Source organism: Polypterus senegalus, chromosome 18 (genome assembly GCF_016835505.1).
Source record: "Polypterus senegalus isolate Bchr_013 chromosome 18, ASM1683550v1, whole genome shotgun sequence".
In the NCBI taxonomy this organism is placed as follows: Eukaryota; Metazoa; Chordata; class Cladistia; order Polypteriformes; family Polypteridae; genus Polypterus; species Polypterus senegalus.
Genome location: NC_053171.1, coordinates 11,455,282 through 11,481,808, shown reverse-complemented (window position 1 = coordinate 11,481,808; position 26,527 = coordinate 11,455,282). Strand labels below are relative to the sequence as shown.

At 41.5% G+C, this 26,527-nt stretch overlaps 1 protein-coding gene across 3 annotated transcripts in view; it reads left to right on the top strand.

Moving 5' to 3' along the window:
- LOC120518916 (protein kinase C gamma type-like) overlaps positions 1-26,527 on the top strand; it is a 102,619-nt gene that overhangs the window by 60,473 nt on the left and 15,619 nt on the right. For all 3 annotated transcript variants that reach the window (XM_039741937.1, XM_039741935.1, XM_039741936.1), the window contains 6 exons: positions 4,378-4,534; positions 4,698-4,920; positions 8,281-8,421; positions 8,495-8,668; positions 8,804-8,895; positions 26,041-26,103. In XM_039741937.1, coding sequence (XP_039597871.1) covers positions 4,378-4,534; positions 4,698-4,920; positions 8,281-8,421; positions 8,495-8,668; positions 8,804-8,895; positions 26,041-26,103 — 850 coding nt within the window. The remainder of the gene's footprint in view (positions 1-4,377; positions 4,535-4,697; positions 4,921-8,280; positions 8,422-8,494; positions 8,669-8,803; positions 8,896-26,040; positions 26,104-26,527) is intronic.

Here is a 26,527-nt window from a genome sequence, read left to right as displayed (position 1 = left end):
CATGTTTCTTCCCAATGAAGAGGCGTATCCGCGAGAATTAAAAGATTTGTTGTTTGGTGAAAGTGAAATTCCGCGAGAGAAATCATTTCTCATTTGTGTGAACGCTATTGTCAGACTCAGTTCGTGTAGAGAGAAAGAAATGATATTCGCTCACGGGCAGTTGTACGTTGCATTGTCGCGATGTAATTCCAAACACAGAATCGAAATTCAATGTGATATTGATGAAAAGGTAAAAGCGTAAAGAGATCAAATATAAGGACATAGGTGATATCACAGAAGTGTGCCGTGGCACAACAGCAGCAGCTGATCGAGCAAAAAGGAGGTAAAAAAAAAACTGTATTTGTTTCCCATTGCATCACCGCTTAGGAGGGGGTTTCAGAGGAGCGACCGCGTCTCCTTGGGGTGCGTTCAGCCCTCCTCTTCACAACGTGAGTGAAGCGGGTAGGGTGGCAAAAAAAAGAGCTACAAAAATAATGATATGAAAATAAATCATGCATTTTGCTTTAGAGTTACTTCCAGTTGAAGTAAAGAATATAGGAAATTAAATTCTTGTACATTTTGTGCCTCTTTATATTCATGTAACCTTAGTGCAGGGTCCTCAATCAGGGTCCTGGAGGGCCGTAGTGGCTGCAGATTTTGCTCCAATCCAATTGCTTAATAAGAAGCCTGGTATCATTTTACATCAAGTTGCCATAATTACACTGTAACTACTATGTAATTACCTGTTGTGGACTCGACCCGGGCACAGACAGGCGGACATGTTGTTTCTCAGCCACCACATGTTTATTTACAATATTTATAATTATTTAAATTGGTCACACAGACCCAAATAATGGTCACTCAAACCCAGTCACGTGCACAATCCCCAAATTACTCAGTCCTGGCCACAAATGCCTCTCTTCGGGCTGCATCCACACCTCCTCTGTGCTTCGTCCTGCCTCCTCCTGACTCCAGCGCTCAATGAATGGAGACGGCCCCTTTTATATAGTTCCCGGATGAGCACCAGGTGTTCCCGGCATTCCTCCCTTGGCCACGCCCCAGCGTGGCGGAAGTGCCAGCTGTCCTCCCGGCAGCTCCCTGGGTGTCTCCCAAAGTCTTCCCCCCAGCACTTCCTGGTGTGGCGGAAGTGCTGGGGCAACAGGTCCCCAAGGCATTGGGGCGCCTCCTGGCGGTGACCATGGGCCCCTACAGGGTAGTGCTTCCATACCCTCAACCCGTGGCCCCCAGAGCAACCAGGAAGGCAGCCCCCACGTGATCCAGGGTGGGCTTTGACCCTCTTCCGGTCCCTCACGGCGTCCCGGCCGGGTCGTTGCCCCTGGCTTCCCTGACACTGTATAAGTACAGCGTAACTATGAGTTATTACTCCGTACTTTCTGTGTAATACAAAGTAACGCTATAGTTAATTACTCAGTTGTCATTGTTATTCCACAGTGTATATAATTACAATGTAACAATTTATCACTCATCCAAAAAATTAGTGTACTTACATAGTAACAATGTGTCTGTACTTTCAAAATGTAATAAAAACATCAGGGTATGTAACTACAACTATGTAACACAGTGGTTCTCAAACTGTGGGGTGAGTCCCCCTAGGGGGGGCACAAAGATGTGAAAAAAAGAAAACAAGAATCAAAAATATGAAAAATACATCTATTGAAACCAAGAAAAATAAATATAGAGTTAGATAAATGTCGATAAAAGTTAAGTAGGTATAATAAAATATGTATCTATGATATATCATTAATTAAAAAAGAACAAATTGGTATTAGTGGGCTCCTTTAAAAAAAAAACGTTAGGGGGGCACAATTAAAACTGTTATGAAAACTCAGGTCGCAAATACTTAAAGGTTGAGAAACGCTGATGTAACAGATGTTTTATGGTCTGGGCAATTTTAATGGAGAATTGCAGTGATAGCTGCCAAGGTTTTCGATGATATTTCAGGATCTGTTTTAAGTGGTGAAAACACCTTTGCAAAATGGTTCACACTTTTGCCTCACAGATCCATTATCCTGAGATGGGATTCTGTCTGGAGATATGTGTGTAAAATGTGTACGTTCTACCCATGTCTCCCTATGTCTTCTTCATGGGTTTTTACTGCCACATCCCAGGGACATGTAGGTTGGGTTACGTGGCCACATGTGAGTGCTGGTATGTTTGTCAGTGGGCCTTGAAATGGGATGGCTTCCCATCCTGGGCTGTTTCCTGCCTTGTGCCCGGTGATGCTTGGAATGGCTCTGCAGCCCTGTGTACCTTGATTGAATGATGCAAGTTTGGCAGTATTATGTTAGGGATGGCTATAATAATAGCCCAAAAAATTCAACAATAAATAGTGTAACACAACTACAAGAATGGGAAAAATGTTTGTTTAAGCAGAACATGTCAAGGAGGTGCCCCTGTAGATTTTGGGAAAAAGTGTTAACCAATTTGCAGAGATGTTTTCACCATTTAAAACAGATCTTGAAGTATCATCAAAAATCTATGCAATCTATCACTGCAATTCTCCATTAAAATTGCCCAGACCATGGAACATCTGTTACATAGTTGTAGTTACATGCCCTGATGTTTTTATTACATTTTGAAAGTACAGATACATTGTTACTATGTAAGTACACTTGTTTTTGGATCAGTGATAAACTGTTACCTTGTAATTATATTCACTGTGAAATAACAATGACAACTGAGTAGTTAACTTTAACGTTACTTTGTATTACACAGTTAGTACGGAGTAATAACTCATAGTTACACTGTACTTACACAGGTAATTACATAGTAGTTACAGTGTAATTATTATTGCTCAAGTAGCACTTCTGCTTCACTTTAGTTGTCTCACTCATTAAGAATTTGAACCCTTACTGCTTATTTTAGTCTTAAACAGCTGTAGTTTTGTTTTTTAATGGCTCCTAATTAGCAATAACATGCAAATGACAAAAGAAACCAGCATTTCTCCATTTAGCTTGTTACCATTTACACCTCTGTGTGTATTTATCATGAACTATTGGGTTTAACTACTTGGAAGGAAATTGAAGAGAACAAAGTGAAGGACTGAGCATTACTCCTCCATTTTAGCCTTCAAAATCATTTGGATGATATCCTTAGAAAGGGGAAGAAAATCGAGGACATGAGAATGAGCTGACATAGCAGAGTTAAAGCAACTAACAAGCCATGAAATTAAATTATTGGCAAGAATTGCTTTCTAATTAAGCAACCGGGTGAGAACAAAAACCTGCAGCCACTGCGGCCCTCCAGGACTGTGATTGAGGACCCCCGACTTAGAGGTTTGGAATATAGAGTCAGTGATGTTAAGAGTTAAGCTAAGTTTACTTTTCCAATTTTAGAAAGCAGAAAGAGATTTTTTTAAATTAAGGTCTCCTTCTTATTACCAGATTATCCACCACAAGCAACATTCCTACAGCCATTGATTTCCCAACTCACTTATTCAGCTCATGCTCTGTCTGCAGGACAGTGGGTACAAAGTCCCTGGGTGGGGCAGCAGTCCATCACAGGGCTCAGTGTTACACAGAATGGGTACAATTAGAACCTCCAATGAATTCCAAATGTCTTTAGGGTATGAGAGTAAAAATCCACAGGGAGGATGAGCAAAGTACACTCAGACAAAACCTGGGTCAAGATCTGAACCCCGGACTCTAAAGCTGTGAGGCAGCATTAATAACCAGTGTACCAGCCTTATACATTGTCTTGTATGTCCAAATTCCTACAATGTATTAAAGGACTTTTCCTAGTGTCACACAGTGATTCATTGGGGGTGTTTTAACTTACAAACTTGTGCTTTAGACACTAGAGGACCTAGCTGATCTCATCAAAGCGGCACATGTGTTCAGCAATTTATTTTAAATGTGTGTCCTCTGCAGCAGGTTTACTAGACTTCCATCCATCCATTTTCCAACCCACTGAATCTGAACACAGGGTCACGGGGATCTGCTGGAGCCAATCCCAGCCAACACAGGGCACAAGGCAGGAACCAATCCTGGGCAGGGTGCCAACCCACCGCAGGACACACACAAACACACCAAGCACACACTAGGGCCAATTTAGAATGGCCAATCCACCTGACCTGCATGTCTTTGGACTGTGGGAGGAAACCCACGCAGACACGGGGAGAACATGCAAACTCCACGCAGGGAGGACCCGGGAAGCGAATCCGGGTCTCCTAACTGCAAGGCAGCAGCGCTACCACTGCGCCACCGTGCTGCCCGTTTACTAGACTTGTTTCAGAATAAGATCAAGTGTTATAATAATCATAGTTTCATTTACAGGTGAACCACAGCCATGGTGTACTTACATGTGTGCATACGCACTCTGGCGCCTCAGATCAAATGTGATTTAGCTGTTACTTTGCTTTTCTGTTTATATGTACAGTTGGAGAGGCTCTCAATCTGATTCCAATGGACCCTAATGGACTTTCAGATCCATACGTGAAACTCAAGCTTATCCCTGACCCCAAGAACTTAAGCAAGCAAAAGACAAGAACTATGCGCTCCACCTTGAACCCTGTCTGGAATGAAAGCTTTATCTTGTAAGTGCATGAAATGAACATCTTGGAGCGAAATCCAAGGCTGTGTGATTTGACTTAACAATGGGATACCCTAATTCTTAATAATGTCCTTTCAAAAGTTATTGAGAGAGTGACTCCTTCTGTTAAACTCTTAAGATCAACACAGTTGCTTTTTCTCTCTTAGCACACTGAAGACATCTGACTGGGACAAGCGTCTTTCCATAGAGGTGTGGGACTGGGATCGGACAACACGTAATGACTTTATGGGGGCCATGTCTTTTGGGGTGTCGGAGATCGCCAAGCGGGCAATGTGTGGCTGGTTCAAGCTGCTTAACCAGGAAGAGGGGGAGTACTACAGTGTCCCTGTCAGTGATGTGGAGGAGGGTGAACTGCGTATGAACTTTGAGGTCAGCACATCTCTCCATATCTACATTTGTCTTTGTCATAGAGTATCTATCTGTATGTGTGTCTGTGTTTCTAATGATAGGCGTAAAGACTATCATAGTTTGAGGATCCATCTGGAAGACGGGTAGGGACAGATATTGCTAATTTGGATCTGTCTTAGTGCCAGTTAGAGGCAACTTCAAGTAACTGAAATGTTATGAGTGGTGTTCCACAGTGGTCAGTGCTATTTTGAATATATATAAATGATTTAAATAGGAACATAAGTAACAAGTTGGTTAAGTTTGTAGATGATACCAAGATAGATGGATTAGCAGATAATTTGGACTCCGTTATATCATCACAGAAGGACTTGTACAGCAGACAGGCTTGAGCAGATTTGTGCCAGATGAAATTTAATGTCAGTAAATGTAAAGAATTACACATAGGAAGTAAAAATGTGAGGTTTGAATACACAATGGGCGGTCGAAAAATCAAGAGTCCACCTAGTGAGAAGGATTTAGGAGTCATAGTGGACTCTAAGATATCGACTTCCTGACAGTGTTCAGAAGCCATTAAGAAGTCTAACAGCATGTCAGGTTATATAGCGCCTTGACGTGTGAAGTACAAGTCCAAGGAGGTTCTGCTCAAGTCTTTATAACACACTGGTGAGGCCTCATCTGGAGTCCTGTGTGCAGTTTATGACTCCATAAAGACAAAGCAGCACAAGAGAAGGTCCAGAGAAGAGCAATGAGGCTAATTCCAGGGCTATAGGGGTTGAATTATGAGGAAAGATTAAAAGAGCTGAGCCTTTACAGTTTAAACAAAACAAGACTAAGAGGTAACATGACTGAAGTGTCTAAAATTATAAAGGGAGTTAGTCCAGTGGATCGAGACTGTGACTTTAAAATGAGTTCATCAAGAACACGGGGACACAGTTGGAAACTTGTGAAGGGGAAATTTCGCACAAACATTAGGAAGTTTTTCTTTACACAAAGATCAATAGACACTTAGAGTAAGCGACCAAGTAGTGTTGTAGGCAGCAAGACTTTAGAGACTTTCAAAACTCAACTTGATGTTTTCTTGGAAGAAATAAGTGGAGAGGACTGGCGAGCTTTGTTGGGCTGAATGGCCTGTTCTCGTCCAGAGTGTTCTGATGTTCTAAATAAAAAAAGCAAGTGACAGAAAACCTAGGTCGATTAGATAATTAAGATATAGTACTTATACGAGTGGAAAAGAACCAGATATTGAGAGTTAATATGTATCTAAGAGCTGTTTAAAGACAAGTATAGGGACTTAGATTACATACAGTATAAAAACTGGATGCAGATGAACATTAATAAGTGAGAATCCAGTCAGTTCCTGTAATGTGCTGACAGTTAGATTTCAGAATGTTATATTAAGTCAAGTACAAAACGACCATATTAGGGGTATTTAGAGATCTATTTGGATAACTGAGATCAGTTTAAGGGCTGGTTAGAATCAAATATGGGTAACTGCAACTTCTCTAGAGCAGCCCAGTGGCTAGAACAGCTGCCTCACAGATGTAGGAAACTGGTTTTACATCATAAGCATAATCACTATGTTTGGAGTTTGCATGTCTTTGGAGGTGTTCATCCACATTTGCCATTTAGGTTAACGTGGAACTGTACATTAGGTCAATGGTGTGTACGTTTACCCTGTGATGGACTGAGGTGGTGATTTCCCAAACAGATTAAGGACCCCTACAGTTCCTGGCCAGTCCTTTTAAAAACTGCTCTTAGACAAATATGAGTTCATAAGAATTACACAATAGCTGGTTAGAATCAGTCAGTCGGTCATTGTCCAACGTGCTATATCCTAACACAGGGTCACGGGGGTCTGCTGGAGCCAATCCCAGCCAACACAGGGCGCAAAGCAGGAACAAACCCCGGGCAGGGTGCCAGCCCACAGCAGTGGTTAGAATCATTTATTGGTAATTACATAGCTCTATCAAGGAGATTCTAAAGCATAGTTTGTGATTTCTACCAGTAACGGTTATCGTGCACTGAATACACTTGACTTGAGCGTTCCTAGTATTCCTCCTCTTTCTCTGTACGTTTAATATTTGTTTGCTCAGAGGTTGATACGCATGCTGCTTCCTGAGCAGCTCTTCTCTTCTCCAGCCTAGCCGTCCGCTTCTTCTCTTCTTCCGTCAGCATCTTTTCACATTAAAACTGATTAAGTCGGTGTTTGTGTTGCAATTACTTAGTACGTTTTTCTTAATTTTTCACTTAAGCTGGCACTTAAGTCTTCAATCCGCCTCAAGGATGATTCAAGATATGAAGAGGTAGGGGAAGTGAGGGCGAAGGTGGTAGGGATGAGAACGGCGCCCATATACATGCGCCACACGGCCATCCTGCTACCCGCTGCTGAGAGTTGATTCTACAATAAAATAAAATAAAATAAAAAGAGGAATAACCTTGGAGTTCAATCATCAACCCGAAAGTGGATAGTAGACGTCACGTAGTATTTGTGTACCAAATTTCAGGCCAAACGGTTTGCGAGCGACAGGTGATGTAAAATCCTGGACAGACAAACTGACAGCCACGGCAGCGTATTATATAAGAAGATGGTAGTTTTTTGAAACTGCAGGAATAGTCAGAAAATGTGGAAATGTTTATTTAATATTAAATACCGTTTACTTAAAATTCAGGAAAATTGTGTCTATGAAAAGATATCACCTATGTTCTGTCTTTATTCTATTATATAGTGCCTTTTACTATAACTACTATTAAGAAGTGATTTACTAATAATTGTTTACAACATAATGCTTTTTACTTTGCACGTTGTCATGCACTGTTTTTGTACTAATAATGTATCTTTATTTTTGTTATATTATGCCTTTTTCTATGAATTCTATCTCATAAATTTAGTGCTAATTTCTTTCTGATATAGGGTGTCTGTCACTTTTTTAGCTCCTGATTAAATAATTGAAATATCTTTCTCTTTCCTTCATTTTTTCTTTCATATAGTGCCTTCCTCTTTGAGTGGCCGTCACCAAGGTGTTTAGAAATGATTTCTGTTACACAGAGTGCCATCACAAAGTGTCTTTGTACTAATTCTTTCATTATATTATAATGCCTTTCACCCTAAACACTATGACAAAGTCGTGTTACACCAATAACTTCTTCTTGTTTTCTGTGTTCAATACCAACACTACTACAAAGTAATTTACTACTACTGTATTTCCTTCTTTCTATCATATATTAACTTTCACTTTGACTTGTATCACAAAATGATTTAGATTTATTTCAAAATGACCCTTCATTATGAACCATTAATATAGAAATAATGTTTCCGTTTTTAACAATGAATGAATGGGATTGTTTTTAAGTCCATTTTCTCTTATCCATGTTTCTCAACAGCGGACCGGTCTGTCTACACCCCCTCAGGTGGTCAGCCCCCCTGCTGACTCAAAAAGGTCAGACCCCTTTGGACGATCATCTTCATTTAGCATAGAAGACTTCAATTTCTTAATGGTGCTTGGAAAGGGAAGCTTTGGAAAAGTAAGCCATCATTTCTGCTTTGCCCGAATGTGGTACAGAATGCTGGGGTACTCATCTTGCGGTTTTCTTGTAGGTGATGCTAGCAGAACGCCGAGGGACTGACCATCTGTTTGCAGTAAAGATCCTAAAGAAAGACGTGATTGTCCAAGATGATGACATTGAGTGCACTATGGTGGAAAAGAGAATTCTAGGCCTGGCTAATCGACCCCACTTCTTAACATCACTGCATTCGACCTTCCAGACTGAGGTGAGAATTGTTCTCTTAATTAGAAGTACAGAAAGAGGGGGCCATGCACAAAAGAAATGCCACAGATCCAGGAAAGGGGCATCTAGTTTGCAATCCGTTTTTCCTTTACTCACACTGCCTCATTCTGTTTTGCAGGATCGCCTCTACTTTGTCATGGAATACGTCAATGGTGGTGATCTCATGTACCACATCCAGCAGGTTGGCAAGTTTAAGGAGCCACATGCAGCGTGAGTTTGTCAACCTAATCGTGTGGGGGTCTGGATTGTCTTTATGTTATCATAAAATATAATAAAATGAGAATTAGATACAAAAAATGCAATCAATCAGTTTATATAATAAAGTAGATTTTGCCCGCGACTTTGTCTGCGCGGGACTCTGTTTTAATATATTTTTTTTTTGGAAATATGAAGTTATAATTATTGCCCGTGACTTTCTTCACGTGGAACTTCTGACGCCGTGGGAGTGTAAATATTTTATTGCTTTTTAGAGGATTTCCTTATAAACAATATTTTTTGTTTCTTTAATATTACCAGGCTCGTGGGCGAACGTACGCGTGAGCAAGCTACGTAAAACTGACCGCGGGAGAAACAATCTTCCCTCAAATCTACGCCAGCATATTTCAAAGTTTGGCCCTGAGACTTATTTATCATCATGGCGAAGCATACTTTGAGGGGAAATTGCATTCTCTTAAAGTCAAAGGGGAGGTCATTGGATATTAGAGGAATGCGCGGCATGAACACTTTTTCTCCTTGAGCACACCCGGTCAAAAATAATGGCTTTGATTACATTTTTATGCAGGGCTTTGACTTGCAGTCTAGTCCCATTACACAGTTTCGGTGGTTTTAAATTCCGACGGAGCATTACGGGTGTGCCCTTCCGCAAAGTAAGCCTATGGTATGGAAGAGCCGGTGGTTTATGGGAATTTAAAAACTCTACCAGATAGTTAACGGCTTCATCTGCATTACAGACAGTGTCTATCGACATGTAGACCATTTCTTCTCCGTCAAAGGACTTCAGCAACATGTCATTAATGAACACAGCTTGGTCGTTTTTTGGAGTCAAAATGGCCCGTTCACAAAACCATTCTATAGGCATATTCTGTATTTCAGCATCCCCTTCCTCATTCCACGCATGCGCGCTGTGTCGTTTGCAGAGAATACGATTTTCCACACAAACGTATTGGAGTGTCCCAATACACCCCCTTAGGGATGGAATTTCAATAAACCTTTCTTAGTGGTTATCCATGTCATTATAGAAATGCACTGTCAAAATTTCAGCCCTTTAGGTCCAGCGGTTTGGTCTGTGCGTTGTCTGTCAGTCAGTCATGGAACTGTTTTATATATATAGTGTGGTCGCGGCCTGGACACAGACAGGCGGACACCACCACACGTTTATTTACACAAATATTTACAAGTCAAAGTGCACACACAAACCCCTAACACAGTCCTGGCCACACAATGCCTTTCTTCGGGCCGCCTCCACTCTCTCTTCTCTTGCCTTGTCCTGCCTCCACCCGACTCCAGGCCACGACTTGAACACGTGTTATTAGAGTGGTGTTGTAGCAGTGCTAACCATTATGCCAGTCAGCTCTATATATTGTGGCATTATTATTATTATTATTATTACTAGGGGACTCTGCCCCCTGCTCGCTTCACTCGCCAACCTCCACGCTAGCCACTTTGCGGATGGGAAATCGGATGAACAATTTAAACAGATTGTTATTTTCATGGGAATTGTTACATATGAATAGTAGAAGTAGCTATTTTACATTACAGGGAGTATATAAAAGTTATGTTTCATGTTAAGTTAGAGCTGGGGTTCTCAAACTCTGTCCTGGGAGACCCCCATGGCTGCAGGTTTCTGTTCCAACCAGCCTCTGTTTTTAATTGGACTCCTGGGCTAATTAAGTGAACTGTTGTTTCCCAGATTCCATGTTTTGGGAATAATATACAAATTAGAAAACTGAGTTTGGTAAAAAAAAAAAAAAGTATTTAAATGTACAAAGCAGTTCTATGTGTTTTTTTCTTTTTTAACAGTGTTTTCATCTTGATTGTCATTCTACTTTTCTCGGTGTTCTAATTGTTTAATTAATCCGTTATTTAGTACTTTGTGGGGCTGACGCTAAACTAGTCGCAGCCTTTGACGACTGAGTGTTGTTTGCTTGGGTTTCTACTCTGCTTGTTTTTAATTGTCATTATTAAGATTCAATGAAGGGAGCAAACTGCACAGAGAAAAGGGTGAAATATAATAAAAAGAGAGTTAAGCATTTAAATCCGTAGCCAAAACAGAAATATTTCTAAGTTTCTTATAAATGTAAAAATCATGCTGCTGTGCTTTTCTGAATGTAGAATAAAAGGTAAATAATCCCAGCTAATTAAATGAGATCAGTGCTATCAGGTGTTGTCACTGATTAGGAATTTGGTTGGAACAAAAACCTGCAGCCCTTGGGGTCACAGGACCGAGTTTGAGAACCCCTGCGTTACAGGTATTCGTTTCGTTATAAATGTTCGTTCTGTTTGGCTTTGAAATTAACACATAAATACTTTTTAAACCTACACTTTTACTGTAAAACTTCAGAAAAATGATTTTTTGAATTTACTTTTCGTCAATATTGCATTGTATTTTGATTCCGATTTTGGGCTTACATCGTGACAACGCACGTACAGTATAACTGGCCTTGAGTGAATTTCGTTTCTTTCTCTCTAATAAGTAAACCGACTTTTTCGCATGTTTGTCCCTATGATTTGTTAATTGTCATAGCAAAAGCTATTGTAATGTGAAACTGTAAACGTTTTAATATGAATGGCATATGAAGATCTCCTTTGGTGTCTATTGTTATCCATGGAAGATGTCCTACATTACCTTTCATTTTACATGTCATTGCCGTGTAACTGATTGACAATTTTCACGTTAATCCGTTTGACTTCATCGCTTCTCGGTGCTAGGATTGCCTGTGTACTCGTTTCTTCTGTTGATGACCCTTCGGGATGAAATTCTTCAATAAGATTTGGACATAATACATGTTCTTTTATTGTGAACTTAAAGTGAGGGAAACGTAAAAATTTATAAGAGCCGAGAGTACAGGAACTGTGTCTGACAAAAGCATTCACATGAATGAGAGGTGAGAGGTCCGTGGCCATGGTTGAAAATGGTTGAGAGGAGGGCAGGACTTGAAAAAATCTCTTGGCAATAGTCTTGTCTCAAAATTTTCTTTTATAATAGAGAGATTATTAGTATTATTATTATTGATAACTTTGCATGATTTTCTATAACAATCTGATACTTTAAAAAGCAAAGTGAACCTAGGGTTGAATCATCTGAAGGAGAACGGAAAAAATGATAATGGTTATGTTGATGCAACTTTCATTGAAAATAATTTTTGTTTTCTATGCAGTCAGACTCCCAGGATTCTGGGGGTGCATGTAACCAAAATATTATTCTAATGTCAGAGACATACGTGAGGGTGGGCAGCGTGGATGGTAGTGCAGTGACCTGAGTTAATTTCCTTGGGGTACATACTGTCTTTGGGGTTTCACTGAGTACTTCATTTGCCTCTCACATTCTGAAAACATGCAAGTTAATGTAATTGTTAACTCTAAATGAAGGTGTGTATGTACCTTGTTATAGTCTGGTATCCCATCCAGGGTTGGGTCATGCCTTATCTCCAGTAGATGTCAAGATAGGTTCTCGATTGTCATACTCTAGAAAACATGATTTTAGAAAATAGATGTATAGATCTTTGTTGGTAGGAGGATTCGCGTTCTCACTAGTAAGCCAAACAAACGAGCCAATTCTTTTCTTAGCAAGTGATGGGTGGTGGCGTGGGGTGGCGATTGTGGTATGTAGCTTTGCATTTTACTCTTCTATTTTTTGCTCATTAAATATATGGTTCTATTAGAAGACATCACTTACTTACATATTAGAGTGAAGGGCAAAAATATGCACTTAATCAAAAAAAAATAACTGATAAATCAGACACACACAATAGTAGAAGAAAAAGCAGCCCTCTTCCACTTTCTACTTTGTATTTGATTTTATTTCAAAGAAAAAAACTTTTTGATTTACTACAAGTGCAGACTTGTGAAAGTACCTCTTATGATCACATGTCGATCAGAATGCAGGCTGTTTTGGTGCTGCATGAGAAGTCGCAACATGAGAAGTCGCAACTGTGTCCTTTCTACAAGCCTCCATGACACATCTCTATGGACAGCCCTTAAAATTAGACCTATTGGGATTTCCATTCTTTTCATGTCAGTGTCTTAAAAGACTGTATATATAAAGTGTATGTATATATACTGCTCAAAAGAATTAAAGGAACACTTTTTAATGAGAGTATAGCATAAAGTCAATGAAACTTATGGGATATTAATCTGGTCAGTTAAGTAGCAGAGGGGGTTGTTAATCAGTTTCAGCTGCTGTGGTGTTAATGAAATTAACAACAGATGCACTAGAGGGGCAACAATGAGATGACCCCCAAAACAGGAATGAAGGGTTTAACAGGTGGAGGCCACTGACATTTTTCCCTCCTCATCTTTTCTGACTGTTTCTTCACTAGTTTTGCATTTGGCTACAGTCAGTGTCACTACTGGTAGCATGAGGCGATACCTGGACCCTACAGAGGTTGCACAGGTAGTCCAACTTCTCCAGGATGGCACATCAATACGTGTCATTGCCAGAAGGTTTGCTGTGTCTCCCTGCACAGTCTCAAGGGCATGGAGGAGATTCTAGGAGACAAGCAGTTACTCTAGGAGAGCTGGAGAGGGCCATAGAAGGTCCATAACCCATCAGCAGGACCAGTATCTGCTCCTTTGGGCAAGGAGGAACAGGATGAGCACTGCCAGAGCCCTACAAAATGACCTCCAGCAGGCCACTGGTGTGAATGTCTCTGACCAAACAACCAGAAAGACTTCATGAGGGTGACCCAAGGGCCCCATGTCCTCTAATGGGCCCTGAGCTCACTGCCCAGCAGCATGCAGCTCGATTGGCATTCGCCATAGAATACCAGAATTGGCAGATGCACCACTGGTGCCCTGTGCTTTTTACAGATGAGAGCAGGTTCACCCTGAGCACGTGACAGAAGTGAAAGGGTCTGGAGAAGCCATGGAGAACATTATGCTGCCTGTAACATCATTCAGCATGAGCAGTTTGGTGGTGGGTTAATGATTGTCTGGGGAGGCATATCCATGGAGGGTCACACAGACCGCTACAGGCTTGACAAAGGCACCTTGGCTGCCATTAGGTATCAGGATGAAATCCTTGGACCCATTGTCAGACCCTATGCTGGTACAGTGGCTCCTGGTGCACGACAATTCCTGGCCTCATGTGGTGAGAGTATGCAGGCAGTTCCTGGAGGATGAAGGAATTGATACCATTGACTGGCCACCACACTTTCCTGACCTAAATCCAATAGAACACCTCTGGGACATTATGTTTTGGTCCATCCAATGCCACCAGGTTGCACCTCAGACTGTCCAGGAGCTCAGTGATGCCCTGGTCCAGATCTGGGAGGAGATCCCCCACAACACCATCTGTCATCTCACCAATGTTGTCAGGCATGTATACAAGAAGACAGGGGCCATACAAAGTGCTGCGTACAATTTGGAGTTGCTGCAATAAAATTTTGGCAAAATGGACTAGCCTGCCACATCATTTTTCACTCTGATTTTTGGGGCGTCTTTGAATTCAGGGCTCTGTAGGTTGATCATTTTCATTTCCATCAAACGATGTGGCATCCTTTCGTTCCTAACACATTACCCAGTCTATATCAGTATAGATATCCAGGAGGATTTCTTTTTCCCATTGAGATCTGATGTGTTTTCAAAGTGTTCCTTTAATTTTTTGAGCATATATATATTATATATATATATACTAGCCATCCCCTGCGGCTCCACCTGCGTAGTAATATAATGTCTCACCTCGGCCTGCAGCCTCTGTTTTGGATTAGCACGAATATAATCGTTCCTGCAAGCGAACTCGCAAAATCAACTAGAATGTTTAAGCATATTCTAGAAAAAAAAACAGATCTAAATTCCGTTAAGTATTTCTCTCGTTCGCTAGCTAAGTGAATATAAGATACGCCCCAAGGCTGGCGCATGAGTGAGGAGGGCTCCATCCCACTCACCCTGGCTCTTCGTCTGTCTCGGACTATTCGCGCAAATAAATTGGTACTGCAAGCGAACTCTGATACATAGCACAATGAGAGAAGTCGAAAAATCAACCGGAGTGTTCAAGCAAATTCTAGAAAATAACTATCTACATCCGTTAAGTAGTTCTGTCATTTGCTAGACAAAGTCAAGTCAAAGTCAAAGTGAACTTTATTGTCATCTCAACCATATGCAAGTATACAGACAGACGAAATTGCGAAGCTCAGGGTCCACAGTGTAACAACATGATGTGCAAATAATAAATTAAAAATAGAATTAAAATTTCAAAATTAAAACACAAACAAGATGAGACATTGTGCAAAGATAGGAGAAAGAAGTAGCAGCAAATACAAGAAAGAAGTAGCAGTGGATTTAAGATATGTCCCAAGGCTGGCGCATGAGTGAGGAGGGCAGCACCCCCTCCCCTCTGCCCACTGCGTCTCTCTTGGATTCGTGCAAATAAATTGGTACCGAAAGCGACCTATGATACATTACGCAATGAGAGAAGTCGCAAAATCCACCGGAATGCTCAAGCAAATTATACAAAAAACCTGATCTAAATCCATTAAGTAATTCTCTCATGAAAGTGGACAGACAGACGTTGGATTTTATATATATATATATATATATATATATATATGGTTGAATAATTTACTGTCAAATAATGCAAAGAGTGCGCATAACTGAACCACACACCGTGGAACAACGTAAAGAGGCTTCGCCACTGACGTCCGAGGTTCGATCCGCAAGAGGGGGTGCAGTGAGTGTGTATGCCTGATGAGCCCAGAATTAGAGTGAAACACATGTCGCATACTCTTTGCATTATTTGACAGTAAACTATTCAACCATTCTATAATCTGCTTCTCGCAACTGAAAGAGGGCACCATGGCGGATGTTTGCCGACTTGCAGACCAACCACAAGTGTAACCTGGTAGGTAGCCACCCATACAATCAGATTGTGATTCAGATTATGAATGCCATGAATATATATATATATATATATACACATACATATACATACATACTGTACATATACACATATATATATATATACATACATACATATACATACATACTGTACATATACATATATATATATATACATACATATACATACATACTGTACATATACACATATATATATACATACATACATATACATACATACTGTACATATACATATATATATATCAAATTCAAGTTTATTGTCCCTGTACAGTGAAATTCTTTCTTTGCTGTCCACACCAAATGACAAAACCAAACATAAAAAATAAGTAGCAGATAGATAATAAGTAACAGAGGCAGCATAAAGTATAAAAACAGAATAGAAGTATTAAGTGTAACGCTTCGGTCAGTTGTAATGCTGTGCTTGTACTATGGTATGGTATGGTATGGTAACATACAGGTAGGTGGACAGACATACAGATAGACAGACAGACGTTGGATTTTATATATATACTAGCAAATTCGTTTTCATTTGAATTTCTCAAATGAAAGAAACAGAACATAGAAACAGAACAAACAGTTTTCTGATTCACATTTTATTGTAAGTTCCTCCACTGTGGATTCTGTGTGCTGTGGCGTTTCAGGCGCCCTTGAAATAGACTTTCTTCTGGCAGCTGAAGTGGACCTTCCAATTCTACGTCTTTTTTTCGGTGGCATGGGTATATTAGCGAAAAGCAGGACAATTATAATGTGTTACATGGTATTACGTACGGAATAAGCAGTACAGTGAGATGAATTCATGTTATTTACAATACGTCAGAAAGCGCACAAATAGCACCAGTCAGTTAGAAAGTGAAACACTGAAATCGTACTGTGAGTTGGGAAGCGAGCAAATAGCACCACAAATACGGAAAGCCAGTGAGAAAGAGTAGCACTGAAACCGAACTGGGAATACTGCTCTGTCTGTAAGGGGTGTCTGTGTTGAACCGTGCTGCCATCTAATGGACGTTGGCGATAGTAACTACAGAGAGAAGTGAGATACAACCGCTGCTGCGTGTGGGGAAAATGGTGGGGTAAGGATGCTGTCTTTTTAAGGCAAGTCTTTGTTCAAACGTGCCATATAACGGACGTTGGCGAATGAAATACAGCACTATCAGTGCATGTGGGAGTGTGACCCACGGAAACGCGGGTGTGTCAGCCGGTCATGCGCACTGGGTCATTCACGTTTTACATCCATACGGCAGTTCCCCTTCACCTGATCAAAGCAGTCGGCCTACTCATACTTGGACACTTCCGCCATCTATTGGCAATTTAAAGAAACATGGGTAAAGTGTGACGCACAGGGACCAAAGGTGCCGCTAGATGGTGCCGCCGTGAATGTCTGTTGCAACATGTGGCCATCTTGTCGATGATAAGTACGGGGACTGTGCCGAACATTGTGTCGGTGAAAAGGTGACCTGCGCTTCACCACAAACAGTTTTCTTAACCAAACATACCAAATGACCTCCTTCTGGTCACAAAGGAGCCCCATCCCCAGTTTGGTGGCGATTGGATGCCCGGTGCAGATTTGTATGGCGGACAAACAAACACACATATATACATCGACTCTGCTTTATATATTATATATATATATATATATATATATATATATATATATATATATATATACACAAACACACTAGTTTTGATCAAAATGTTTTGAACCTGACCTTTTAAGAGAAACACCTGTAAACCCAAACAAGATTTATTGATCACTATCATTCCCATGAATGGTGATACATTTGTTATAATGTTAGCAAAGCTTTTTTATGTCAATCAGTGAAAAGGTTTTGACTTGCTCGTGCAAGCATTCATCTTTAAGTGACTTGACATTTTTATCATTGGTACAGTGTATCCCACAGTGGTAGGCCTCAGGTGGTAGTCACACCAGGTCAAGTCAGGAGAATTGGGTGGACATGGCATCCCGTTTCATATTGCATCCCATTCATTTTGCTTTACGGTTTGCTCTGAAGCAGAATGGGTACGGTCAACAGCTTTTACTCACTGCTTTTCAAATGACAAATGCCAAAGCAAACAAGCTTAACATTGTTAGGCTTTGTGGGCCTTTTGATGTATGGAATCAATGTGGATTGCTTCCTCCGCATAATAAAAAAGTGAGAGAATAATCAAAGCCAGAACTGTCTAAGACCTTGAATCTCTCTATAGAGAGGGATTGTCATCATTCTTCTTCCATTGTTTAAGCTGTTTGTTGAACTGTGGCTCATAGTAATGTATTCAAGTTTCATCCTCAGTTATGCAACACATGTCAAATTTCTCCTGGTCACGAATCCATTGTCCTCTTTGAAACATCAAATGCGATGATGTTTAATTTAAGGAGTAAACATTCTTGGCACCCAAACATGCACGGGCCTTTCTGGTTCCTTTAGTGTCTTCTACTTCACACACCATAACTCTTTGATTCTTTATTTCAGTTTGCTCAGTATTGGCATTATTTTCTTCTCTTAGCAATGTCAAAGGCCATCCAGGTTATTTTTGAGACATATTGCGATTGCAGAATCCTACAGCCCATGTCAGCTTTGGTTGGTGAAGCGGTTTGGTCCCAACAGTGAATCTCCAGAAGTGTGTATTTCTCAGGTGGTAGAAATTCAAGGTTAGCCTGATGCTTTATTTTATGAATTTCTGCATCTTTGTTGACTTGGGTCTCATACAAGATACACTGGGGCGGCACGGTGGCGCAGTGGGTAGCGCTACTGCCTCGCATTTAGGAGACCCGGGTTTGCTTCCCGGGTCCTCCCTGCATGGAGTTTGCATGTTCTCCCCGTGTCTGCGTGGGTTTCCTCCCACAGTCAATAGACATGCAGATTGGGTGCACTGGTGGTCCTAAATTGTCCTTAGTGTGTGTGTGTGTGTGTGTGCCCTGCAGTGGGCTGGCACCCTGCCCGGGGTTTGTTTTCTGCCTTGCGCCCTGTGTTGGTTGGGATTGGCTCCAGCAGACCCCCGTGACCCTGTAGTTAGGATAACGGATGGATGGACAAGATACACTATAAACCACACATTCTAAAAATACAAATATTTTATTAGACAGGAACCAATCTTTGGCTGCGAATCAGGTATTTACGATATATGTTTCAGTATTAAATTAGATGAATATTGATAGATAAATTTAATAATACCTTCGAAAAGTTTGACCACCTGAATTAGGACCCCACATAGCCGTCTCTGCTCAGGACTAAAAAGGCTTAATTCCATTAGCCTTTCTGTGTAGGATAGTCCCTTTAGTCCCAGGATGCTCTTGCTTCCTTTCCTCTGCACACCTTCTAGAGTTACACTTGTGGTGACCAAAACGGTATGAATTATTGCAGATGCAACATCATTAACGTCACCTACATTCTCTTTTATTTTCAAGTTTTTTTCCAATATGTTTTATTTTCCTTTCTAAGGTGTCTTTCACATTGCCTAGACAATAAGAATGTGTTGCAACAACTGAAGCCCTTTTCGGAGGTTCTATCCTGTCCGAGACCATCACCCATCTTTTATATTACAGTTAATGTTCCTTTTGCCAGCATGCAGCACTGTTCATATTTTCTGCAATAAAGTATTTTACAATCCAGTATTCAGTAGTGTCACCTGATAATTTTGCAGTTTTACTGACTATTACTATAATTAGTGAAGTTGACCTGACTTAGAAAAAGTAACATCCAGGAACAGATGCCTCACTCAATCTGGAGCGTCACCCTCTTGTTTATGCTCTTGCTCTGTGGCCAGTTAACTAGCTTGGTCATTGTTCACAAAAGGGTGAACACAAAGAATAAAAATAACTGCAAGAAAGCAAGTCCTTTACCTCTCTAGGCCTTACTAAACAGAGTTTAAACCCCTGTCTGTCCAGAGGGGTTACATGTCGGCTCACTGAAACTCTCTGTGTCACAGTTTTTTCCTCCTCTCTCTTTCTCTTTCACTCTCTCCATCTCTTTTTTTCCTCTTACTCTCTTAATCTGGCCTCTCTTTTTCCTGCCATTTAATTGTTTGGCTCTTCTCACCTCCTGACTCCACACTCCGTGAACCAATACTGCTGAGGCAGCTTTATATCCCAGCTTGGAGCATTTCCTGGGATAAGGTATTTCTTTTCTGAATCCTGAAGCTGGGTTCCCAGGTTTGACCGCTGCCCAGAGTTCGAATACTTATTTAAAGGACTTAACAGGATTATATTGTACAATATAATACATCTTATTTTTTTTTATTTAGTATTCTTCACTGCACGCTGGCAGGGCCAAGGACAGGGACCAGTTCCTTAGAATGATTAAGGAAAACATTATGGCAGCAAAAAGGACTATCTGCTTTAGTGCATGGCCTCTAAACAACCTGCAAACAAATGACTTTACTCAGCATGTTTATTTAGCCAAAATTATCCAAAGACACTTTATGTATACAGATACATATTTCAACTACAGTGGTGTGAAAAACTATTTGCCCCCTTCCTGATTTCTTATTCTTTTGCATGTTTGTCACGCAAAATGTTTCTGATCATCAAACACATTTAACCATTAGTCAAATATAACACAAGTAAACACAAAATGCAGTTTTTAAATGATGGTTTTTATTATTTAGGAGAAAAAATCCAAACCTACATGGCCCTGTGTGAAAAAGTAATTGCCCCTTGTTAAAAATAACCTAACTGTGGTGTATCACACCTGAGTTCAATTTCCGTAGCCACCCCCAGGCCTGATTACTGCCACACCTGTTTCAATCAGGAAATCACTTCAATAGGAGCTGCCTGACACAGAGAAGTAGACCAAAAGCACCTCAAAAGCTAGACATCATGCCAAGATCCAAAGAAATTCAGGAACAAATGAGAACAGAAGTAATTGAGATCTATCAGTCTGGTAAAGGTTATAAAGCCATTTCTAAAGCTTTGGGACTCCAGCAACCACAGTGAGAGCCATTATCCACAAATGGCAAAAACATGGAACAGTGGTGAACCTTCCCAGGAGTGGCCGGCCGACCAAAATTACCCCAAGAGCGCAGAGACGACTCATCCGAGAGGTCACAAAAGACCCCAGGACAACGTCTAAAGAACTGCAGGCCTCACTTGCCTCAATTAAGGTCAGTGTTCACGACTCCACCATAAGAAAGAGACTGGGCAAAAACGGCCTGCATGGCAGATTTCCAAGACGCAAACCACTGTTAAGCAAAAGAACATTAGGGTCGTCTCAATTTTGCTAAGAAACATCTCAATGATTGCCAAGACTTTTGGGAAAATACCTTGTGGACTGATGAGACAAAAGTTGAACTTTTGGAAGGCAAATGTCCCGTTACATCTGGCGTAAAAGGAACACAGCATTTCAGAAAAAGAACATCATACCAACAGTAAAATATGGTGGTGGTAGTGTGATGGCCTGGGGTTGTTTTGCTGCTTCAGGACCTGGAAGGCTTGCTGTGATAGATGGAACCATGAATTCTACTGTCTACCAAAAATCTTGAAGGAGAATGTCCGGCCATCTGTTCGTCAACTCAAGCTGAAGCGATCTTGGGTGCTGCAACAGGACAATGACCCAAAACACACCAGCAAATCCACCTCTGAATGGCTGAAGAAACACAAAATGAAGACTTTGGAGTGGCCTAGTCAAAGTCCTGACCTGAATCCAATTGAGATGCTATGGCATGACCTTAAAAAGGCGGTTCATGCTAGAAAACCCTCAAATAAAGCTGAATTACAACAATTCTGCAAAGATGAGTGGGCCAAAATTCCTCCAGAGCGCTGTAAAGACTCATTGCAAGTTATCAAACGCTTGATGCAGTTATTGCTGCTAAAGGGTGGCCCAACCAGTTATTAGGTTCAGGGGGCAATTACTTTTTCACACAGGGCCATGTAGGTTTGGATTTTTTTTCTCCCTAATAATAAAACCATCATTTAAAAACTGCATTTTGTGTTTACTTGTGTTATATTTGACTAATGGTTAAATGTGTTTGATGATCAGAAACATTTTGTGTGACAAACATTCAAAAGAATAAGAAATCAGGAAGGGGGCAAATAGTTTTTCACACCACTGTATTTACATATAGTGGCATCAAAAAATATTTTTCCTTTTCTGGTTTTCTATAGGTGGCACAGTGGCGCAGTGGTAGTGCTGCTGCCTCGCAGTTATTCCAGGGTCACTTCCTGGGTCCTCCCTGCGTGGAGTTTGCATGTTCTCCCCGTGTCTGCATGGGTTTCCTCCCACAGTCCAAAGACATGCAGGTTAGGTGCATTGGCGATTCTAAATTGTCCCTGGTGTGTGCTGGGTGTGTGTGTGTGCCCTGTGGTGGGCTGGCGCCCTGCCCGGGGTTTGTTTCCTGCCTTGCGCCCTGTGTTGGCTGGGATTGGCTTCAGCAGATCTCTGTGACCCTGTGTTAGGATATAGCGGGTTGGATGATGGATGGTTTTGTATATTATTGCATCTTATCTCACTGAATGTTTTCAGAAGTATACAGTATAGACCACACAAAACATTACAAAGAATCGGGGTACCACCATGGCAGCCCCATTTATTGCTGTCAGACAGAAGGGAAAATAGGTTTAAAAACAAAAGTACATCAGGCAACAGCACGGCTATCTCCGCCGTCTTAAGGTTGACTTTTTGTTTATAAAGACTGGTAATATAGATGGCATTCACATTGGCATCTTCATAAGTTAAGGTCCAAGTTTAGACCTTCCCTGCAGGAGATGGAAGAGACAAACTGGTAAGCTATGGCAGAACACCAGATTCCTACCACAACGTCCCCTGTAACTTTAGGTCTTGAACTAAATATAATAAGAGGGGAGCCATAATGAATAAATAATCCTTTTTTTTTTAAAAAAATGTATTTCACTTGCCCAGTAAATAAAGACATATACATACATACACTAAAACCTCGATTGTAAGTCTGGGGTTGGGACTGAGGTCCTGACAGATAAGAGAAAAGATGGATAACAGAACAGCTACTTTAAAAATGATATACTGTAGATTAGCATATAATCATATTTATTTACAAAACAGAATATAATATAGAATTAACAACACTAATTCATATAAATAGGGTGAGGAGCTCAGTCATCCGGGAGGGGCTCAGAGTAGAGCCGCTGCTCCTCCGCATCGAGAGGAGTCAGATGAGGTGGCTCGGGCATCTGATCAGGATGCCTCCTGGACACCTCCCTGGTGAGGTGTTCCTGGCACGTCCAACCAGACCCAGGACACGCTGGAGGGACTATGTCTCCCGGCTGGCCTGGGAACGCCTTGGGATTCTCCCAGAAGAGCTGGAAGAAGTGGCCGGGGAGAGGGAAGTCTGGGCTTCTCTACTTAAGCTGCTACCCCCGCGACCCGACCTTGGATAAGCGGAAGAGGATGGATGGATGGATAATTCATATAATATTGTAATGACCAGCATAATAAGGAAACACAACTCAGAGGCACTGGAGTTTTCTACTTTTCACTCAGAGTCTTTGTTCCGTAACAAACGGTGCCCCGTCTTACACTCCATTATCTGGGTTACGGAGCACACCTCCTAAAACAATAAAAGAAAGTTTTCCCTACCAGTCAGTTTATCTCCTGCCACTCACATTCCTTTTATCTCCATACCACAAACACTCCTGCTTATTGTCTGCCGAGTCTCTACTCTAAACTTCCTTCCGCCGCACCTTCCTTTTTTTCTCCTCACTTCTCCTGTCACTCATCACCTAAGGGGCGTGTCCGCCCGGCACGGAACAGAAGCCCTTCACCCAATCCCATCGCTTGCAGCATTCATTACACACTTTCTGCTCCCCAACAGCACATCACAAGGTACCTGCAAGTCACAATATATTAACAAAACATAATTTTAATAGAATTTAAAAAGAAAATTACAGTACAGGAGAACATTAACACATTTACGCTACCATCAGTGGTTTCCATTTTCAGCACATTTTTCAATTTTGTCAGAATCATGCTTTATATCGTTCACTGTTGTTCTTCCAACTCCGTAAATTAAAGCAATACTTGAAGCACTTTTTCTGTTTCTGTAAATTATTTCAGTTTTTTGTGACAATTCCAACACCACATGCTTATGTTTATCAACCATAACAATGTATAGTAGATTAATTCTAATGAAAGAGAAAAGCGATGAAACACTATTAAAACTGAACTGTCAGTATGTAACTGACACCGTGTTTTCAAAATGCAGCCTCACACATGGTGCTGGGGAAGAACACTACGCGCTAGCAGAAGAGAGAATTGTTCCAATGTGCAGAGCTCGCTGCATACCATACGGCAGTAGTAATACAGTAGCAGGCAGGCGCTGACAGTTAACAGAGACTAACAGAGATTAATCAAGTGACAGATAATCAAGGTTTTACTGTATATATATTATGGCCACTAGAGGGCGCTTCTGCCGCCCAAACCCGACACAGACAGACACGGGACACAAGTTCGGCACACACGCTTTTATTTTTTCTCTCTTTTTCCATTTGAGAAACACCTGCCCCAGTTTCCCACCTACACAGCTCAGTCAAGTACAAGCACAACACTGTACACTTTCTTTTCTTCTTCTTCTGCTTTCTTTCTTTCGCTTCTTCCCTTTGACTCCACTCTCCTCTAGCAAGCTTTGTCCACCTAATCCTGACTCTAGCTCTCTAAGTAGTGGCAGCTGACTTCCTTTTTAGGGCATCAGGAAGTGTTCCAGGTGTTTGACTTTCTTCCGGGCAGCACTTCCAGGTGTTGGCGGAAGTGCTGCCACAAAGGGCTCAGTAATTCTCCAAGTGCCCCCTGGCAGTGGCCACAGGCCTGAGCAGGATTGAGCTTCCATGCTCCAAACTCGTGACACTACTGCAAGCCAGGAGGACTGCCCTCTAGTGTTCCAGGAGAGGTAATTCCCTGAATAAGCTCTCTTCCCGGGTCCTTCCAGTATAGAGGTGCCCCAGCCGGGCAAGGCACCCACACTGTATATATATTGTGAACCTCGCCCCGGACACAGACAAGCAGACACGTTAATGTCACCCACAAACACAGGTTTATTCTTCATTATTCTGTACAGTTCTGCTCACCAACCCCCCTCAGTCCAGGCCACTCCAATGCCTTCTCTTTTCTTCTTCTTTTTCTCTCTCTCTTTCTTTCTCTCTCTTTTCTTTCTCTCTCTTTTCTTCTGACCGCCTCCTTCTTCCTCCAAACGTTGCCACTCTTCCACCCGACTCTTGTCAATGACTGGAGGGAGGTGGCCCCTTTTATAGGAACCCGGATGGGCTCCAGCTGCTTCCCGGCAATCTCCCGCTGACACACCCCCGTGTGGCGGAAGTGCCGCTGCGCACCCGGAAGCTGTCCGGGTGTCCCCTGTCGTCTTCCCCGGCACTTCCTGGTGTGGCGGAAGTGCTGGGCTCCTGGGATAATCAGGCACTGGGGCGCCGCCTGGTGGTGGCCACGGGTCCCTACAGGGCCGGGCTTCCAAGCCCTGTACCCGAGGCTCCCAGCATAACCAGGACGGACGCCCCCTCTCGGTCTGGAGGAGGCACAAGCCCTTCTCTGGTCCTCCTGGGCGTCCCGGCCGGGGCTACTGTATACTTTTTTTTTACAGTAAGAAAATAACTAGATTAGGTAACTTTAAGGAATGAAGTATGCTACTTTATTGTGCAGTGTGTGGTTTATTAACAAGTATGCCACACTACCAACCAGTAATAATGGAATTATTCACATGCAAGCCCCTGGCAAACCGTATTTATTGTGAGATTGAGAAGTAATTCCACCAATTCCCTTTCATTTCTGTATCTACTGTATCCTCTTCCCTCTAGCTCTTTGATTCAGGGCTCGTCAATTTATAGATTCATACCGTAATTTTCTTTTGCTACTTGTAGTGTTTTCCACTCTAAAGCCATCATACCTGCCTAATTATGTCATTAGCTGCTTATAAGGAGAATGAGCTCTTCACATCTAATGAGTGTTTTTCAGTTTATTCATTATTCTAATGCAAGGTTTTCAGTCTCAGCCTTTACCAAATTATCTACCCATTTTCTAACCCATTTATACAGTTTAGAGTTGTGGTGTTTGTTAAATTATGGTCACTTATAAGGGAAATTATTTTGACTTACATGGTAATAATACTAATGCATATAGCCCTAATCTGTATAAGTGGGTTAGAAAATGGATGGATAATAAGAGCACCAGCGCATATTCGCATATTATAAGAAAAGTAGTGGAAAAGCCTTTAGGAATTTCTTGAATTCATAATTGACATACTGTACATTGTTAGACCCTGGTCAGCAATGCTTCAAGCAAATCAAATAATCTTTTTTTCTTCGTGTTTCAGGTTCTATGCTGCAGAAATTGCCATTGGGTTGTTCTTCCTGCACAACAAGGGAGTTATTTACAGGTCTGTATAAGTGAGCCGCCATCGTATATATAAGTTGTGGTTGCACTGAAAGTTTTAATAAAAGAAACGACTCCATCATCTTAATAAGTCAGTGGAGCAGACTTGTCTATGCTGTTCAGCTTGTCAGGACTTATCAAAATTAAATGGGCACTTGAGCATAAGGTCAAATGATACAGAATTCGTAGGCCAGCTTATGTGATTCTGCAGAGCTCACCGCTTTGAATCAGTCAAAAGTGAAGAAGCAAAGAACTTGACACGCAAGTTTTAGTTTTCCACTATGGTCAACTAGACTTAGACCTCATGTTGACGCTGTGGAGAGCTGGACAAACCTCATGATACCAATGAGGTAAACTGAATAGGACATAACGTATAATACTGCCGGGCTTGGCATGAGAGTCCTTATGATGCCACGGAGGTCAGCTGT